Source organism: Sitodiplosis mosellana, unplaced genomic scaffold (genome assembly GCF_009176505.1).
Source record: "Sitodiplosis mosellana isolate CC-2019 unplaced genomic scaffold, AAFC_SMos_1.0 Smas_scaffold_2, whole genome shotgun sequence".
Taxonomy (NCBI): Eukaryota; Metazoa; Arthropoda; class Insecta; order Diptera; family Cecidomyiidae; genus Sitodiplosis; species Sitodiplosis mosellana.
The window spans coordinates 4,181,664-4,201,440 of record NW_022595245.1 but is presented as its reverse complement, the minus strand read 5'-3'; the positions used below and the strand labels follow the sequence as shown (position 1 = coordinate 4,201,440).

General features: G+C 37.5%; 4 protein-coding genes across 5 annotated transcripts; 1 reads left to right on the top strand and 3 right to left on the bottom strand.

The window, feature by feature from the left end:
- Positions 1-947: 947 nt before the first annotated feature.
- LOC129565075 (solute carrier family 35 member B1 homolog) lies at positions 948-4,170 on the top strand. 2 transcript variants are annotated; one of them, XM_055439436.1, is made up of 3 exons: positions 948-1,254; positions 1,886-2,238; positions 2,319-4,170. In XM_055439436.1, exons 2-3 carry the CDS (start codon positions 1,908-1,910, stop codon positions 3,203-3,205), a joined length of 1,218 nt encoding a protein of 405 aa, XP_055295411.1. In that variant the 5' UTR covers positions 948-1,254; positions 1,886-1,907; the 3' UTR covers positions 3,206-4,170. The 2 variants fall into 2 exon arrangements, with proteins under 2 accessions (XP_055295411.1, XP_055295412.1); XM_055439437.1 differs by having other exon boundaries at positions 985-1,196.
- A 327-nt stretch (positions 4,171-4,497) lies between these two features.
- Positions 4,498-5,691, bottom strand: LOC129565076 (ribonuclease P protein subunit p30; the record flags this gene model as incomplete). The annotated part of the gene is given in 4 exon segments (XM_055439438.1): positions 4,498-4,603; positions 4,728-4,807; positions 4,901-5,429; positions 5,509-5,691. Coding segments are annotated over 4 exon segments (806 nt in total), but the record flags the coding sequence as incomplete, so codon positions are not given.
- A 158-nt stretch (positions 5,692-5,849) lies between these two features.
- On the bottom strand, positions 5,850-19,570 carry LOC129565074 (tRNA-dihydrouridine(16/17) synthase [NAD(P)(+)]-like). Its single transcript, XM_055439434.1, has 8 exons — positions 19,414-19,570; positions 8,664-8,837; positions 8,347-8,517; positions 7,477-7,636; positions 7,098-7,293; positions 6,710-6,961; positions 6,201-6,624; positions 5,850-6,102 (listed from the first exon to the last, which is right to left on the bottom strand). Exons 2-8 carry the CDS (start codon positions 8,814-8,816, stop codon positions 5,944-5,946), a joined length of 1,515 nt encoding a protein of 504 aa, XP_055295409.1. The 5' UTR covers positions 8,817-8,837; positions 19,414-19,570; the 3' UTR covers positions 5,850-5,943.
- LOC129565071 (uncharacterized) lies at positions 11,590-18,826 on the bottom strand. The gene is made up of 2 exons (XM_055439431.1): positions 14,761-18,826; positions 11,590-14,473 (listed from the first exon to the last, which is right to left on the bottom strand). Exons 1-2 carry the CDS (start codon positions 15,450-15,452, stop codon positions 12,238-12,240), a joined length of 2,928 nt encoding a protein of 975 aa, XP_055295406.1. The 5' UTR covers positions 15,453-18,826; the 3' UTR covers positions 11,590-12,237.
- Positions 19,571-19,777: the final 207 nt, after the last annotated feature.

Genomic DNA, 19,777 nt, shown 5'->3' with positions numbered 1-19,777 from the left:
CGAAAAAATAGCAGTTTCTTCAGATCAAAACATCGTAAGAAGCCATTTTCGGCCATTTTTCTAACAAATGGGTGCATGACAGTCGAAAAATCGAAAAATTTGAAATTTTTTATGTTTTGTCCCAAAAATTTCTTTCGCTAAATTTGGACTATTTTTGGTGAGAAATCAAAAAAATAAATAAAAATCGACCCTTAAGGGGGGGATAAATTTTCTTTTCCCACCCTGAATGTTTGTTAGCCCAAAAATTGGGTCTGGTGGTATCTGGGGAGGTACCTAAAGGGTGGGCTGGAAAGGGCTCTTCAAACCCTAACTTGTGTGAAAATTTCATTCAGATATGATCGCGTTGAATTTTTTTATCAATGGTCCAAAAATTCGAAAATTTGCGAAATTTCGATTTTTGCACTATCCATACAGGGTCTCCAGAGGCAGACCCGGGGGAAATATTTTGGCTTTCTGGGTTTTTGCCCAAACCCAACTTCCGTGCAAAATTTCAGCCGATTCTGAGAACCTCGATGTGAATTTTGATTGATTTCGTGTGGAATGGTCGATGTATGAAAAAAATAGTTAACGCATAAAATCGTGTACGTGTGTCTAAACGAAAAAAAAGATTCTAGCTGTTGGTTGGATTCTTTTGTTTGGAGTAATATCGCATATATGTGATTGCGAGAAGATCGAAATTGAAAATGCCAACCACTTGTGAGTTTTTGAGAACAATCCACACATTCACATTGACTTGCGTATAACAGCGCATCAACTGTACAATGAAATGAACTCACGTTCCTTGAGAAATATTCAAAAAATCGGATGAAGATTTGCTATTCTATCGAGGACCTCTGGTGGTGAATTTCGTAAGCTAGAAACACATATAATATTAAAATGACAAATGATAGGACACACACAAGGTTAAAGATTCACCGCAATAAATGCGAAAATACAAGTACAGAATCACAGCCGGCGACAGCAGGCGCGAGTGATGAAAGCATAGAGTAAACAAAAAAATATCATCACATATACGGCACGGCGGATTGTCGTAGACGCAAATCACTTTTATACAATGCAACCATTGTGTGTGTGTGTGTTGTTGTGCGTAATATGTTCAGTTGGTTTTATGAAGAGGTAAAAGAAAGACGCGTAACGACGCAGAAAGCTATTGAAACTTGGAACATATAACTTCCAATCAATCAATCGTGAACAGTGTAAGCAGAATTTAATTCGAGTACATTATTACAAAATCTAGTGCGATATATAGAGAGGGTAAGAATTTTTATTTAACCAGTATTTGTAAAATTGAGTAGAAAACGTGTGAAACATTGGTTTTAGTTTTGTTCATCTCTCGGTCTTTCGTATATATATTCGATTCGATTAAATACGCCGCAAAAATATAGAAAAAATGGTATAATTAATGCTAAACTCGAAGGAACGATTTAATGAGTCGCGGTGTGGAATATGAATGAAGAAACAAAAAGTGAATTTAAAAAGAAAACTAAAACGTTTTGTGAATTTGAAATTTTTTTCTCAAGAAAGCGTTAAATGTGAGACGAGAAAATTGCATCAAAAATCTTCCCAAGATTTTTTTATTCCTGAAAATGAGATGAAAAATACTAGTTAAATCAATTTCTAAACAAACGATTCGGTCATCGCATGCCGCATCATATTCTGGGAAGATTTTGAATGCGATATTGTCAACATTACACTGACGCAAACAACAGTGCAAAATGTGTAATATCAGTCACTAATATAGCACGTTGTTTGAGTACGTACCTCTCTATAGATTTTTTTCTACGTAGGCAACAGAGCGACGAACCGTAACGCAGTTGATAAATATTCGAATGCTTGTTTAATTGATGTGTTTATATTTATCAATTTATATTTATCAATTATAAAGGTCTCGCGATACTGAAGAAAAAATGTCACATTTAAATTCGAATGAGAATCAAACCGAAGCAAACTACGCAGCGATGGAAATGAATAACCAATCTGAGAAGCCGTCTTCAAATGAAAGTCGTTTTAATTCGATCAATGTTTTAAATTCAATTCGTCGCATGTGGGCAGAGAATGGAATTATAAAACTTATTATAGTTGCCATGGGCATATTTTTATCGTTTTTCATCATCGGAATTCTTCTGGAAAAGATGATAAAAGTACCTTACATTGACAGCGATGGCAACAAAGAAAAATTCCACTACGAGTTTACACTAATCGGGGTGCAGTATATATTTACATATATTATCACCAAAGGTTGGAATTGCGCTTTTTCTTTAATTCTTTGAAAAATCGATTTTCTCGCATTTTATTCAATTTGTTTACAATTATTTCAGTATTTGACACCGTAAGTCCTGAAGAGAAGATTGATACAACACATTTCATGTATTATGTACTAGCCGCAGCTGCCAATGCGACTGCATCGTCTTGCTCATACAAAGCATTCAGGTGGGTCTCGTATCCAATGCAAGTCATTTTCAAATCGGCAAAACCACTTGCCGTTATAATATTGGGTTTGATTATTTGCAAAAAATACCCCATTCAACGATACTTTTTCGTGTTACTCATTGTGACTGGAGTGGTTCTGTTCATTTTCTACGAACCAAAAAATGCCGGCAAAATTACATCAACAGATGACACAACGGATTATCGTTTTATTGGTATTGTGTTGCTGGCTCTGAGCTTAGTCATGGATGGAATACTCGGAGCAATTCAAGATCGAGCTCGGGCCGTACATGCACCAACGCCCAGAAAATTTTTGCTTGGCATGATGGGCTTCGGAACAATATATCTCTCAATTATACTCATTGCAACTGGTGAATATGCAGAAGTATATGGATTTATTGGCCGCCATCCCGACATCATTTGGAAAATTTGTTTGTTTGCGGTGTGTGGAGTTGTTGGTCAATTGTTCATCTACACCATGGTGGCATGTTTTGGTGCGTTGGCATGCAGCATCACGACAACCGTGCGAAAATTCTTTTCGATATTATTTTCAACGATATACTTTGGCAATCCATCGACACCCTTGCAATGGCTTGGCGCAACATTAGTATTCGGAGGTCTGTTTGCCGATGCATTCTTGGGCAAAAAACACACTGCACCACACCAAAACGATATCGAATTGACTGAAAATGTTGAAACTGCCGAAAAACTTATGACGAATCCTGAACAAAAATCAACGGAAACTAAAAGTAGTTCCACGCAACAGGAAATGGCGTAACTTTATAGAAATTGAGCTATAAAAACAACCCAGAACAAAAATCTATTCTATCTAATATTTTATAGAACAATTTTATGATTGAACAATTTGTTCCCTTTATGGAATGTTTAAAACATTCAACATATATACGAAAATATTCAGTTTTTGTTAACTCCCAAATGGCTAATTATCTTTTAAATGTAAACACATTGTAGTTGTGTTATATGACATTTATTCTGCACAATGCACAATCTCACAAATATTCTCTACGTGATTCTTAATATTCCTTCATTTTTACTTTATGTAGTAGAACAAAAATGTGAAAAATATCAAAAACAAGATAATAAGCATCAATATGGATTTGCATTTCATTGATATAGTTTTAAAAAAATGGTTAAACGTAGATCTGGGGGCTGTTATGTCGGTTTGATATTCGAATTTCTATTCATCAATTCGTGCTCAGAGTCATGCATTCGCAACGCTGCCGTATGATTTCGATGTAAACATTCGCACTTGCATTTGTATAGCAGTCGTACTCACTGTTCTCGAATGTTCTCACGAATGCGAGTACCAATGTTTACATAGAAATCATACGGCAGCATTGCGAATGCATGCACAAACACGAATGAGGGAATGAACGAATGAATGATGTTATCACAAGCTCGCTGTCATAATCTCATTCGGTCGTATTCGCAAACAACCCAATTTTTATTTTGAAATGTAAATGCATTCGCAGCATTCGTGAGAGATTTATTCCAGTAGACGTAGATTTGAGCTGTTTCCATGATGTTTTATTAATAAGGTCAAATTTAAAATTCTTTTTCAAGAATAAACTATGGTAGTGTTCATTTAATTATATCTACCTCAATAGAATCTACCTCAATGCGCTAATGCGCAACACTAATAGTACAACATACTATGTAATATTCACCACTGCAAGACACAACAAACACTTAAATAAATGATTTTTGCTCTTGATGGAGAAATTACAGTTTTTAAATAAATCTTGTACTGAATCAAAACTTTTGATCCTCTGTTCTGGTGGTAAGTGGCACGATGTACATTGGGATATAACGCATACACAGAAAATCTATTAACAACACATCTGAAAATGTCCCAAAAAACGTGCACAATTTTTTTCCTTTCAGTTTTTGAAGTTTAATATCAAACATTAGGTGTTTATTTTTCTTTTAACGGTTTTCTTGTTAACAACGATATATTTTTTTCATGTTCATAAACATACAATTTCAAATTAACTAAATTTTTGCTTTTTCGGTGGATGTCCTTCGTCCATGCTATCATCTGAATTCGACTCTTCTTCTTCTTCTTCTCCTGATTCACTGTCATTTTCCTCTTCATCACCGCTGGACTCTTGTGTGTTTTTGGCAAAAATCACCGTCTTTCCATATCGTCGACCCTCTGAAAATATAAGATGAATTCACATTTGTTACATTTTTGTTGAACCTCTTCATTTCATTCATTGAATATGTACGTAGTTTGTTCTAATGAAAATGAGTACTTAGTTTGATGAACCAAAACTCACCGGCTTTCAATACGATTGTTCGGCAGACATTTGAAATTGCACTTTTCGACTGCTCCTCACTCAATCCAAATATAAGACCCCTGAAATGGAAATAAACACGAACGATCTGTCAATCCCATCAATCTCTTATGCTTCACAATTGCCAAAAGTACAAATAAATTCGCTATACTCACAAATTGGCCACATCGTATGGGCTCCGTACTTGGAATGGATTCAATGCACCGCCGGTAATCACAATTGTTTTGGCTTTGCGATGTGAGACAATGTTCTGTGCCACAACAATAAGATCTTTTCGTTGGTTTGAATTGCGAATGGCGGGTGCATACTGAATTTCAAAGTAAATCCCACGTCGTGCCGCCATCAAATAATGCTTGTGACTGATTAAAAACACTTTGGTTGCATCATTATGCACCATCCCGATGATGTCTCCCGGTAATGTTGAACATGCATACTGCATCGCCGCTTCTGTCACTGGAATTCCACAGATCAAATTGTACTTCTTTATGTTGGATGATGTGTTCATGTCGTGCAGTATCACATTTTGTGAAAAGACAATTGAGAGCCGGCTCAGTATTTTCAGTTTGTTCTGGAATTTCTCTCGCAGGCTGGTCAAATCGGATGGAGCAGGGAATATGTCAGATGCCTTGCGATTGCATTTTGTGTGATCAAATGTTTCATCAATTGCAATTGTTCGATATCCAACTGGAAATTTAACACCAAAGAATGACACGGTGAGTGAAAACATAGTAAATAAACCAAAAAAGAAGGAGAAATAACATACCATCATACAGTTCATTCAAAATTGCAATCAACTCATTCTCGTTCGTTTGATACGGCACATTTAAATCATAAAAACCTTTTGTGATTTCCATCGTTTATTTGTTTTTAATTGAGAAGTTTCAGCGGCTAGGTGAATTTTTCGAGGTTATGTTCTTCTGTTCACCTTCATATGTTGTTTATTGCTAGCTGTCAGGCTGTCCGACTGTCAGAAGAAACTGATTCAACTCTCGGAATGCAGGTAGCGCTACGTACCATCATGAAAATTCATTGATATAAATATTTCTCTGTGAATAAACTTTTATTTTCAGCAAATGAACAGAAAAAAAACTTATTCTTCAAAAATTTCGTTTCAAATATAGATTTTTTTCCTTTAATTCACATTATCCATACAACAAATTACAATCGTTCATTTGTATCATCGTTGTCGATTTTATTGTTAGTCTGGTTGAATGTTTTCTGTGTTGGTGAGCTGTTGGGATTTTGTTTTCCGTTTCACTGGTTCGACGCGCCATTTATGACCGATGCACACCAGACTCTCTGTGTAACACTTATCTCGACAGCATTGTCGGCACATTTTATGATCACATTTAAGACCCTAGATAAAAAAAGTGTAAATAAACGACGGTTCGATAAGCAAATTTCATTGTGTTACATCACATTACTCCAAAAATATATATATAGACAAATCGTTACCGTTGGATTGGCACATTTTATTGCGATGCACAGTTTGAAGCCGCGTGCTGTCTGCTTTTGTCGTAATCCATCGGCGTTTTGTTTCTGTGCGGCACGTTTGAGTCGTTTCAAGACTTTTTTCGAGATTTTCCGTCCATCATCGTCAAAATAATCACTTTTCTCTCGTTCGGCTGCTTCTTTCTGCTTTTGTGCCAGAAATTCGATGTGTTCTTCGGGCGGCCGACGAATGTATTGTTGACAGATCCATGGTGGCAGTGATAGATTGTAATCTTTTGGTGGTTCATCGTTTTCCATCCATACCGCTTGGCCCGTATGATATGGCTCGAATGTTGCCTTCAACCGATTGACACATGATCGGAATTGTTGTAGGCTTTGCGCTGTCGCCAGTTCGTCTCTGATTGCTGAGTTTTGTTTGAGTGCCAGCCTAAAGAAAACCCATACACGATAATAACAAATGATTTATAGATTATTTGGTACACTTAAATTTTTTGTTGCAAAATTCCACTTACAAATGATGTAACATTTTGAATATATGACCGCGAACGTATCCTCTCGGGCATTCGTATTGTTCGACAATATCCAAGTATTCATTGGCCAGTTCCCATGTCACTGGCACAAAATTCCGTTTAAATATCGCCGGATTGTGTAGATTACCTTCAGCTGTCATGACACCAACCACTTTTGTTTCTTCTATACAATCATCGATATCTTCCACCGATAGCACGTTTCCATTGGCAAGCACAGGTACATCGACACTCTCCCTAAACACATGTACATAGAACAAGGTCGAAAGGGATTATTTATTAAAGCTTTCATTCATTACGGCCGACGTGTAGTTTTTTTCTTCGTTTTTTTTTTCATTCTATTCAAATGGTTATTAGTTAATAATCATCGTACCGAACGGCTTTAATGTAATTCCAATCCGCTACACCGGTTAAAGGACCCTTTTGCTCTCTCGTTCTGCCATGCACAGTAAGCATTTGACATCCAGCGTTAACGAGCATTTGCGCATATTTTATGGTCTTATTCAAATCATTGAAGCGTCGAATTTTGCATGTTACTGGAATGGCCAAGTTTTTGTGTAACGTACTAACTGCAGAATAAATGGGAGAGAAGAGAATGAAATTAACGGTGAAATGAATATTTGTCATGGAATTGCGTGTTTGCATTTGAAACGTGTTACAAGAGTTCATTTGGTGACTAATAAAAAACCGAAGTGAAAATGAAAAAGAAAATGAAATAAATGAGATATAATTATTTTTTGAATGAAAATTACCGATTTCATGAAGTAATTGCCATTCATCTTGCAAGAATGAACCATAATGACCACGCTTTGCTATGGCCTGCGGGCAGCCCAAGTTAATGTCGATTGCATCACAATGATCCTGAGCCAGCAATGACGCTTCCAATAGAATTTTCGGATCATTTCCACAAAACTATAATTCAAAAATCGAAATTGCAGCAGCAGATAAAAAAAAAACATAGAAAAATAGGGAGAGAGAGTTTGTTTGTTAGTTTCAATTCAATGAATATTTATCAGCGGGAGATAATTTGATTCGAACAAAATATTGGCGATATATCATAAAACACGGAAAAGCAGACAACAAAAATAGATTTGAATGTTGAATATATTGAAAATATACATATCCATCGTCATGGGTCTTGATTGCCGATCAAAATGCCATACATAAAAATAAATGGAAAATTGAGAGACAGAGAAAATGAACACTCAGAGAGAGAGAGAGAGAGAGAGAGAGAGAGAGAGACAACGAAATAAGCGCATGAGAAATCAAAAGTAGGTCAATCGAATCGAACACAATGAGCCTATCCATATAAATATGGAAAGCAGATATCAATTCATTGTGGCAATGAAAATTGATTGCAATCGAATTTTGTGTATGTGTTTGCTTTGTTTGGCTCTTTTTGTCACATTGTGTGTTTTCCATCATCAGCAGGGGAAAATATGATGATACTTTCGCATTATTTTTCCATTTTTTGTTCTTTTTCTCTTCGCATTTTTCCTTCTTCTCTCTCTCTCTCTCTCTCTTCCTATCCGTCTGCCTTTATTTTTTTGTCTGTTTTTCATGCGTCACACCTAAAGTAATCGAAATGTGCAAATAGTCTCACTCAGTACACAATAACCTACCTGAATGATTAATGGTCTATCTTCAGCGCAACTTTGAAGTGCTTGTTCTCGGTATTTTATGTCATGGATGAACACGTTGCTATGATACATGGGCGAATAGCACAATTGTGCACCATGACGCCGACTAAGTAATCTCCATGCCAATTCACTTTGATCCACCATTGGAGCAACCTTATCATGAAACGCATTTTTTTTATGTTGTCAACAAGGGTGAGCAAAAAATTTCAAGTATTTTTGTATTCATTCTCTGAATCGAGAAATTGATGAAAATGAAAAGTTTAATTTGATTGTATATTCTTTTTTCCCCTTTGACTTACGACATATTTCGGTGCGCCAAGTGTTTTCTCGTAGAAATCCAATCCATACCGTTTGACGCGTTGAGCCGCTGGAATAGGAAAAATGGACGTTGGCCCGTCATCGCTCGTTGTGCGGCTGACAGTGTTGTCGTCATCGTCACCACTCGTACCCATACTTGAAATGCTGTTCTCTACCTGAATTGAAATTGCGAAAACAAATGCTAGCAAATGCACAAATTGCCATCGTTACATTTCACGTACCCACAGTTTTTGCATATATTGAATTTCAATGCACACGCATTGTGTGATGCTGTTTTGTGTAATTGTAGAGCACGAACTAGCTCGTCGTGACTTTGGTTTTCGAAATCAATGCAATCTAGTTACTAGTTTGTGTGTGTGTGTTATTTCTCGACATATCGAGTGTTAAATTCAGCGCCAGTATGATGTTTGAAGCATCGATGCGAAATCATGAAGTTGTTTAATCGACTAAAATGCATTTCAATTAGGCGTTATGGGGCAATTTCTGGTTCGTTCGACTGTGTGAATTCGATACGTTTTCGGTGTGTGTGGTTTTTTTGTATCTCTTTACTCAATGGCGTCGAATGATTTATTACACATGTTGGTCCATGAAACGATGAATGAAAAAATTTCTCTCAACTGCGACGAATGCGCACATACGAACTATGTTGCTTGTGAATACATCACCAGATCCATGAATGATATGTATGAAATTAGGTTCTTGCGCGAATTTGAATAAGAGAAACTATATATATATATATATATATGAGACGCGTTGCACGGCGAATGCAAGAGTACTCGATGTTCAGTCGCAAAGGCAGGCAGTGCGCAACGAAAACATTCATGCATATATATATATAACCGAAAGTAATTGATGTGTGGAGTGTGGCGTTTAGCACAGCGAAATTATAATTGTTTTCCATTTTATTTTCTTCATTCCACTTCTTTTTTCGGAGATGAATGAAAGAATCGGTGAAAGAAGATGATGATGGCGGTGGTGAATGAATGAAAAAAGAACTGTGTAGCCAACAGCACGGAACCGAGCTAATCATCAAGTATGGAAATTATTAAATAGATTATGAAGTCTTTATTCAATGTGCGAGAGCAAGAAAAACTGGCGGAACTTATAAGTAGTCAAGAAAAACCACCATAAAATGAAGTAATTATTTCTCGTGTAAGGCCATTATAAAAGCGCGTTGGTTTTGCACTCGAAATTCATTTGAGCAAACAGACGCTGCTTAAAACAAGCACACACACACTCGGTTTTAAGAACTAAACCGACGTTTGCCTCATTTCATCCAATTAAAATTGCTGGCCAATGGACATTTTTGCAATTAATCAACGGCCCGATCCCAATTAATTTTTGGCTAACGAACGTACGTATACACACCGTGGATGTAGTGAATATGAAGGTAAAAAAAATGACGATAAAAAGCGTAAATTTTCCATGGAAAACTCATGCGAGATTCATTGCGTTGAGTACCGCAAATTAATTTCAACCGCGAAAAACAGCAACAAAATATGAAAATGAATTTTCTCGCCACCTTTCACTCTCTCTCGCTCTCTTTCGTGTAACGCACATTTTGAATGCTAATCGGGTGTTTTTGTGTCCAAGTTTCAAATGAAAAAAAAAATGGAAACTGCCAAAAATGGTTTTGCGTTCAACGTGATTTGCCATTGTTCATAAATCAGTTGTGATATATTGAGAGAGATAAAAGGCAACATTATTCTGCATGGCTGTGTGCCGTCTGCCAAAATGTCTCGAAATATCTTTATTTCGGGGTAGAATATTAGTTGCATGTTTAATCTGTGTCTCCGTGAGGCCCAGAGCAAATTCGCAGAGAAAGCACACGTGAGTGTTGGTTTGCTCACTTGGTTGGCGCGTTCCATTTCATGCTGATGAATATTTGATATTCTAAATAGGATTTAATTATGGTAATTAGAGAAGAATGACAGCAAAAGCGGCGAGAGTGCGAGCGAAAGAGATATAAAGAGTGAGCGCGCGCGCGCATAATGTGAAATGGAAGGAAAATCCATGGCAGCTAAAAACACCAGGCTGCCTTGGTAGCTGTCCAAACAACGTTCATTGTCGTGTATATATTTGACGGGGTGAAATGAAAAAGCATGAGCAACGGTTGCATGTGCAAACAAAATAAGCCAAAATGAAAGCACATGCAAGAATGAACATAGAGAGAACGAGGGAGAGACGAATAGAGAGAGAAGGAAAGGAAAAAACTTATCACGGAATCGATATTATGCCCCTTTTAATAATGAAAACGCAGGCACAAAGGTTAATGTTAATGAATCTGTAGTTCAGCTTGTGCACATAATAACTGTATTCGCACGAAGCGAGTCTATTTTTCCCAGATATAGTCTGTTCGATAAAAGAACCGTATATGCGATTCGCACATACACATCATGCAATCTGCAAGCACACGTGCCACCTCTCACATTTAGGAAAATAGGGAAAAAGGCTGAAAAGTATGCGCAACATGATATTGGGTGGAATGCTTTTTAAATTTTGCACTCTGTTGCTCTTGTATTTTCTATCCATGATGGCTTTTTAAAATTGTCGTCGACTCAGTTTATGACATCATTTGTTGATGGGGCAAAGCTCACGAGTCACCATTTATGTGTGCTGTGCGGTCGCTCATTTTGAAAAGACTCGATATTGCGTTTCAAAGAGACCGGCGATGCATCGCCCGAAATAGACACTCGCTCGCAAGAGGATTCATGGTAAATTATTTACGCAAACGATGGGTAATTCAAAAAAACGCAATTACGGCCAACGCTACCGCATACCAATCGAGAATTCATTTCATTCGCGATCAAAAACGATTGCACTCGACTCACACCAACAACAACAATAACACGGACAGCAGAAAAAAAGAGTTCTTCACAATGAAATTAAATGAAAATAGACTTGAGATTTTTCTTTTATTCTGTAAATCAATGTCTTTAATTCTATTTACGCTTTGCTACCACAATGACTTTTGTGCTTGTTCGTTCCAATTAAATCATTACACTTGAATTTTACATGCTAAATTGTGATGTTGTTTTTGGTTTCCGTTGTTGCCTTGTTCAATTTTCTGCCTTCCCGATTTAATTATACTAATTGCTTACACCTACAACATTTGCAGTTCAGTAGTTTGGGTTATTTTTATGATTTCATTTAGATACACACTATAAACTCGATATTTGAAATTTGGCTCTAGAATACAACACAAAACGTTGACATTTTTGCAGTTTTTTTGGTATGATTATTTTTAAGTTTTTTATTCGGTAGTTGGTAAATTGGTTTCTAAATCGAAAATATCAATTGTTCAGCGTAACAAAAGCAAGAAAATACATCGCAAAAATTGAGTCTATCTATGTTGAAACATTTTTAGCTGCCTGAAATATGTTTTGAATGGAATTCGTTTCTAAATGTATTACTATTTCGGTATGTGAATGTTGTGTCTCTTGTTGTGTATTTTAAGTGTTTTTGGCATTTGAATCGACCATTGCAAAAAGAAAATCAATTTGCATAGAATTCGGATTCGGTATGTGTGTTTTGCTATTTTCTGCTTCATCGTTTTCATTGGTATTGGTGGGAAATTTTCGGTGTCGATGCACTCGATTCACTATCATGTTGTGTACCACCGTGGCGACATGGTTTCGGTGACGTTGGATTGGAGTAGCCAGACTCGTGAATGGGTGACAAATTCGGGCTACGGAAAATGTTTTTACGCCGTTTTCGACTGATCGCAAGGATGGGTCGTTGTTGGGACGGTGCTTTTTGCTGGAACTGCTCTTTCAGTTTGTTCCCTCTGGACGGATAGTGATGGTGATGATGCGACGGATTTTGGACAAACGACAGCGATTCGGCCAATTCTTGCATATCAGCCGCTGCGCTGCTGATTTTACGTCGTACGGGCGGCGGTGGTGCTGGCGTTGTAATCGATTTCATTGTAACCAATTCGTTTGGCAGATTGTTATTTTCCAATATATCGTCTCGGTCGGTTAATGCAGCTTTATGCAAATGATGATTCCGTGTTGTGTCATGCGATGAGGACCACGACGATGACGACGACGACGACGACGATTGTTGTCGACGTTGCTGTTGCAACTCTTCGCATTGTTGTTCAATTATATCCATCGGCCGAACCTGATTTTGTTTAATATGACGGCGCGGTGATGGGGGTCGATGATGGTGCCTTGAATTATTGCCGCTATTTACATGGGAATTGTTGTTTGGATAATGCGGTTGTTGACATCGACCAAACATTCGAAGCATGTGTCGAATACGGATTGGCCATGTTCGTTGCGTTGCCGCCGTTGCACGAGATCGATTGCCACTCTTCAAGCTCGTTGATAGTGACGATGACGACGCCGACCGATTCTTTCGATTGATTGGCTCTTTCATTGGCTTGACAATCGATCCGTTTGCTGTTGCTGTTGTTGTTGTTAACTTTGCGATTGAATTCATTGATTTGGCACCGTTTTTCGGATGTAATTTGTGTTCATCATACGTGCCACGTAGGCGATGATGGATGTGATTGCGATTGGCTTTTGGATCAATTGAAGCAGATATCGTGTCGATTTGTGGAGTCACCGATATCTCTGAGTCTGGACTTTCGGGTACATTCGAACAACAATTCCATTTCGGTTTTCGCACCGCTTTCAAATCAATTTCCGAACGTTGATGGTGATTGTTCAGTTGCGGTGCATTCGATTCGATAGTGGCCACTTTGGACTTTTTCATTTTCGACTTTAGTTTGAAACTACAAAATGTGCATTGTTCCATGAATTTCACGTATTCATCGGCGACCGATGATGATATTGATGTTTCGGTCATTGTTTCATCATTATGAGCGACGGTTTCTTCGCCGTTAATACTATAACCAATTTGACTAGACGTCCCGGACACTTTAACAATTTGTTTGTACTCTGAACAACAATGGAAGGTTTTCGATCGACTTGAGCGGCTACTGTTCAGCGTGAGCTCATGTGCCATTGATGATGGAACCAAAATTGGTGACGGCCGATCGTGTAACACCGAACAAAAATAAAACGCTGTATGCGTTGAACTATCGTATTGCATCGATGCATCACAACAGTATATTGATTTGGGTCGATGTTTTGCTTTGGTGCTATGATTTTCGACCAAATTCTTTGGATCGATGTGTGAACAAAAATAGATTTGATTTGCCGTTGACGACTTTTTCAGCGCATTCAATGTTGTTTTGTTATTGGAAGTGGTTGTGGCGGCGATGGTCGTCAGTGTTTTCTTCGATTGATTTTGGGTTTCAACATGCCGTTGATTCCGTATGTATTCGTATGTGGTTAATCCCAAAAACGAGATGTACACATGGAAAAAGCATAAATGAAGTAACAGACCGACGGTAATCGCAGCCAAAATACCAATAATCGAAATAAATGTCAAGAAAATGGTATCGTGTAAGCTAATACCGGCCGTTACATTTGTTGTCCTTTCTTGTGCCTCATCGAATATCGTTTCGGTGACATTAAATACCGTCTCCGGTGGTATGGTTGTGTCATTTATCACGGCCGTGATAAATGATTCATTAAAGATGGCCGATGGAATGGAACCACTAATACTATTGATAAGCGTATCATTGCCATTTGGGCTGGTGGTTAAATTTGCTGTAGATACGACCGCCGCCGACCAAATGTTCAACCATTCTGATTTCATGTAGTAGAGTACGAGTTCAGCGACAACAGCGGCCAATATGACCATGGCCGCAATAACGGCACTCACCACGCACATAAGGAATGCAACATAGTTTCTTCCACCTACGCAATGGTTTAACCTGTTCAGTGCAAAATGAAATGACGCGCAAAATTGAATGAATTAATGTCGGTTTTGATTGAATGACATCAATAAGAGGGTAACGCAGAAAAAAATGACAAAAGGATAAAAAAAATAAACCAAAAGAAGAAAGTAAAACAAAAGCAAAAGGACAAGTCAAGTATTGAAAAAAATGCGTGGAAAATAAAATTCAAGAAGTTCAAATAAAAGCTCACAAAGGTTCAAATAACAAATTTAGTCACAAAGAACAAAGAGAGCTTTTTTTCTATTAAAAGGAAGAAAAATTACCATTTACAATGATGGTCGAATTGTGCGACGCATTTATTACAAACGCTGCAGTGTTTGGTACGTGAATTGGTTGTTTTTATGTTGCACAAATGGCATCGCCCGTTTTCAATGACGTGTGCATGTTTTGTGCGATCGAATTCAGGTACGATACGTTTTGAGCTATGTTTCCTTAGCTCCGAATCGGATGGATCGATTAGCAGTGCTGCGACATGCGAGCATCCATGTATTATATACAAACTGCTTACAATGATAAAAAGTGGTGCTTGCAAATCGGGATGCAAAGCTGGAATTAGGACGCAAAATGTCGACACACCAAAACCGAACAATGCCACCCAACCGCTTATTTGAAGCGGGTGGAGTGGTAGTTGGAGTCCATTAATTCGTCGACCACGTTCCAAGTAATTGTCATTTAAATTATCCTGAAATGATACCCAAGATGTTTGGGCAAATTTCTGACGAGATTTGCTATCCGAGTCACTGCCGCTAGTTGAAACTACGGTTGTGGTTGGCGTTGATGATGTGTACTCGGAACCGCTAGTGTTGTGGTTACTGCTGTTACTGTTGGTCGTGTAACTAGCGCGATTCGGATAACGACGTTCGGATTTTTTGATTGGCGATTCGATTGGAACATTGGTGCCATTTTCGATCGTTTGTATTGTTATGGTCGTCGTATGATTTTGCTCTGCGAGCATGATCTACACATTTACATTCAACTAACGATTGCAACGACATATCATCGAAGAGATTCATTGGAAAAGTGTCTCTCTTTGTTAAGTCACTTTTTTTTCTCATTCAACGTGCGATGGGATTTTCATTTGCACTAATAACATTCATGTGCTTGAGAAATATTCATTATTTGCAGTATCAATATCTTCAATTCGTAATAAATCAGTCAATACAATTTCCACACGTTTTGCTATTTATTTCGTATAACAAGAACAAAAACAACTAGAAAAAAAGCTCTCACAGTCTATAATTTATGGTCTTTTGGAAGTCAATTCATATTAAGCACCATTGACATTTATCATAATTCACAAATAGCGCTCGCGCCAGCTCATATTGGTTGAAGTGTCAGTCGAGCGGGAAAACACGCAAAAAAGCCACAAAAAATGGTTCACAAATACGTTCTTGTCGTGTGCTTGCGCTAAAAGTTATTAAAGTCACTTGAACTCCTTTGCTTTATTCTACACGAACCGTTCGCTTTTTTTCCTTAGTGTGTTTGGTTTTGTTTTGTTTTCGGTCGACACATACAAAGCAAGTGGTATAACTCATTCAATTTGCACAGTGTATCGCTTGCTGTTGACTCAATGGCTGGCTGATTGGTTGTCTGGCTTATTCGGTGCTCATCGTTCGTGATGTATATCGTTGAGAAAGGATTTTCATGTGTGCTTAAAATAACAGATGATAATGTGATAAGTATGCCAGAGTGTGATATATCATTGACGTACGCGCGCGCTCACTAGCTGCCTTGTCTCTCGTATTGTTGGTGTTCTAAATACATGTGTACGTACATCTGTAGTACAGATTCTGTACATGTCGTTCGAATTACAACTCAAACACAATGATTCTACACTGTCTATTCTGTATTGAAAAACACCTCACTCTCTCCCAATCGCTCTCTTGATTCGCACAATGTTCGGAAAATTTACTATTTGTCTAAACTCAGAATTTTGCTTGCATTTCAAGTAGACCGCTGAATACACTTCGATTTAATGCATACGAAAATCTCTTAAATGCACATCATCATTCGACACATATTTAATGAGGCTGTTTTTTTCGCCCATTCACACTCAGACGAGGATTCAAGCCAAGGTGTTGAAACGTGACATTTCATTTTGCACGCTTTCACGCAGCAACTCCTATGTTTGAATATGTGCCGTGGCTCGCGAAAATTCACACTAAGCTTGGATTGTCCATAATGATGTAAGCAAAGCGTGTTATGTACGCAGAAAATATTTCGGCTCTATCAACAGAATCAAATTCAGGCTAAACGCACATACAATTGAAGCTTTTTTTCCTTCTCTTTCTTTTCTATTCGGTTAAATAGTTTTCGCACATGGACCCTGGAACTAATTTTCTAAGCACGTGAATAATATTTTTTTGCACCATTAACATTCACTACGATAAATAACTTTGATTTTTAATGAGAAAAAAAAAAACTAAAACTGGTTCTTTCAGTTCAAGGGTTTTTTCTTCTCTGTTTGCTACGTGTGTCTCGCTACACTTTTTTCGATGTATTGTATAATATTTTTCTTTTATTATATAATTCGATGCACAATGAACACGCGCTAACTACGGCGGCGGAATTGAAGCCACTGGAATTTCTTGCTATAATTGGATGTTGTCGCAGTAGAAAAACAAATAGAAAAACAAACGATTGTAGACAAACGAAAATCGTCGCACAAAAACTGGTTTTGTGTAAAATCACTTGAAAAAATTGTCCGTTTTCAACAGAAAATTGCGAGAAAAAGAAATTGTTCAGAAGAAAACATGAAAATCATCACAACACGCCTCATACAATGAGAGTGACAATGCCAATTGACGGTCGTACAAAATTGAATCAGTTATTACACGATGATTGTGTGTCTCTTTTAATCTAAACAATAGGCTACAACCGGACTAGGGTATAATTGTTATCACTGTTTTCACATTTGCCCGTTTGTTTCGTTCTATTCGCGATTGTTCAAAAGTCCAGAACTTTTGTGGACGGTATTCACGTCGCGTACTTCGGCCAAAATGTGTATTCACCGTCGTCGTTGTCGTTGTCGTTGTCGTTGTTAAAAGTTTTTATTTTTGTCGCTTCAAATATTTACAATTGCACTTTGTTTGTTGTTCAACGTTCTCATTCTCTCTCTCTCTTTCTCTCTCTCTCTCGAGGGAGTTCGTCGAAGTAAATTGGATTGCGACTACAAGAGAGAATTGAAGAGAAAAAATGTAAACTAAAGAAGGGAAAAAAGTAGTGTTTTCAACTAAACAGCACAGAAGTAAATCAACTACTAAATGCTGCTGTTTGGTTACGATATGAAATGGCCAACAAACGGCAAAACGAACGTGTATGTTTTTCCCTGTTTATGAATAGTTGTCGTTCATTTTGTCTATGTGTGTGGCATTGCCGCTTCCATGCATACCGACTCGTTTGTGTTTTCCATTCGCACACATACACACACACACACGTAGATACAAAATCTCATACCGCCATTTTCGTGTGGAAGCAAAACGTATCGCGGAAAATAACAGAAGAAAAACAACGCCAAAACATTTGTGCTTGACTGATTTTAGATCGAATTGTCGACGCGCTGCTTGAATTTTCTCCATGTACCCAACGAGAGAGATGTGCAATTGTATATGTGTGTTTGTGTGTATCAGCCTGCGCGGCACACGACACCAACGAAAATCGTTTCGAAGGGTTTTTTTTCACTTCTTTGGTCGACACACATTTCACACAGTATACAGTCACTTTCATGTGGTTTTATTGAGTTGTATGCGCTTGAGACGGGGAGAGAGAGAGAGTGAGCATAGACCGACGATCTGAATGGAATTCTGGTAATTTCTTATGGTATTCGTTTCGGCCAAAGAACAACAATCAAATCATGTATGTAATTCGATTTGTATTACAATGACGACACATTGAGATAGAGCAAACAAGAGCATTTGATTGCTCAAAACGATGCCAGTGTACACATACGTACACACATGTGCACATGCTTACCAAATGTTGAACAATCTCAGCAAAACTAGATTGAAAGAAATACACAATGTGATGCATATAATCGACAACTTGTGAATTGTTCAATGCAATGAGAAGAGAAACAATTGAATAAACACTGGAATTTGATTTATGCTTGAGTTGGCATTACAACCATTTTTGGAATCGTTTGCTTTGGTTATATGAAACAAGAATAAAGCCTGAAATTGAAAATAAACAGCATTTGTTGATTTGACCAAAACATGCAAGCCACATCGTCAGAAGAATACGTACGTATGCAGTCGATGGTTTTGAGCTAAGCAAATGTTGACGTCAAAATATCGCACTGTTTCATTCATGCTTTATTGACTTACATAAATAGGTACGAATCACCTCATACCAATTGGAATTGCTAATCAGCACTCTATTTTGACATTCTTTTGCCGGAGTCGTTCGTTTTTATTGACTTCAAGTAAAGAACTTAAAATTCACTATAAGACTGTGGTTCTGTTTTAGGTAAATGTATGTAGTAACCAATTCAATGTGTTAAAATGGTTTTCATTTTATTTTTAGTCGTTTCATGTTTCACTGAAATGGTTTCATATTTGATGGAATTTCACTATTTCCATCGCTTATTCAACAATGACGAATCAATATCTATTTGCACTATTTTTAGTTCCATTCCGAATTTCAAGTCATTTCTAAGCACTAGTATGATCAGAAAGTTGTATTAATCCGATTAATTACACGTTTATCCAATGAAAAGGTGATGCAACCGTATCATTAATTGCACACATAAGTTTTGATTGTTGATTGCAAATTGGTTGCAAAACCTCTGAATCGACTTAACCCCAGCCAAAGACTTGTTGGTCTGAACAAAAACATTACGAAGCTGCCATTTGGCTGCATTGAAATTCTTGCAATTTGTGGGCACGATCTGGATAAATGTACAAAATCTTACAACTTACCAAAGATTGACGGGAAAATGTGTATGGTTTGTGTTGGAAAATCAGATCCAATTGCACTTTAAACGATATATTGTTTACAACACAATTTGTGATAAATGTTTAGCATGAATGCAATGGGCAAACTTTATGAAACGTCAAATGAACACATGTTCCGAACTGTTGAGCTGTCGCTGAAATGTCAATCAATGCTATACACTGAAGAGACCTCTATGGGCCAATAGACAAGGTGTGGGTAAATAATTTCCCAATGTGATATCAATTGAAAACCGCTCACCTGGTTTGAATACACGACCATATACTAACTGATGTTTCAATACTCAAGAGGTAAGCAAATAGAAAGGACTTTTTCACCCTCTTTTATTGC

Bases quoted from the DNA above. Each gene is read 5' to 3' on its own strand.
- LOC129565075 (XM_055439436.1), top strand. From the start codon at position 1,908: ATGTCACATTTAAATTCGAATGAGAATCAAACCGAAGCAAACTACGCA. The intron at 2,239-2,318 runs GTTGGAATTGCG...CAATTATTTCAG, and splicing joins TACATATATTATCACCAAAG to TATTTGACACCGTAAGTCCT.
- LOC129565074 (XM_055439434.1), bottom strand. From the start codon at position 8,816: ATGGGTACGAGTGGTGACGATGACGACAACACTGTCAGCCGCACAACG. The intron at 8,518-8,663 runs GTAAGTCAAAGG...TTTCATGATAAG, and splicing joins TTGGCGCACCGAAATATGTC to GTTGCTCCAATGGTGGATCA. The intron at 7,637-8,346 runs GTAGGTTATTGT...TTTGAATTATAG, and splicing joins ATAGACCATTAATCATTCAG to TTTTGTGGAAATGATCCGAA.
- LOC129565071 (XM_055439431.1), bottom strand. From the start codon at position 15,452: ATGCTCGCAGAGCAAAATCATACGACGACCATAACAATACAAACGATC. The intron at 14,474-14,760 runs GTAATTTTTCTT...TGCACTGAACAG, and splicing joins TTCGACCATCATTGTAAATG to GTTAAACCATTGCGTAGGTG.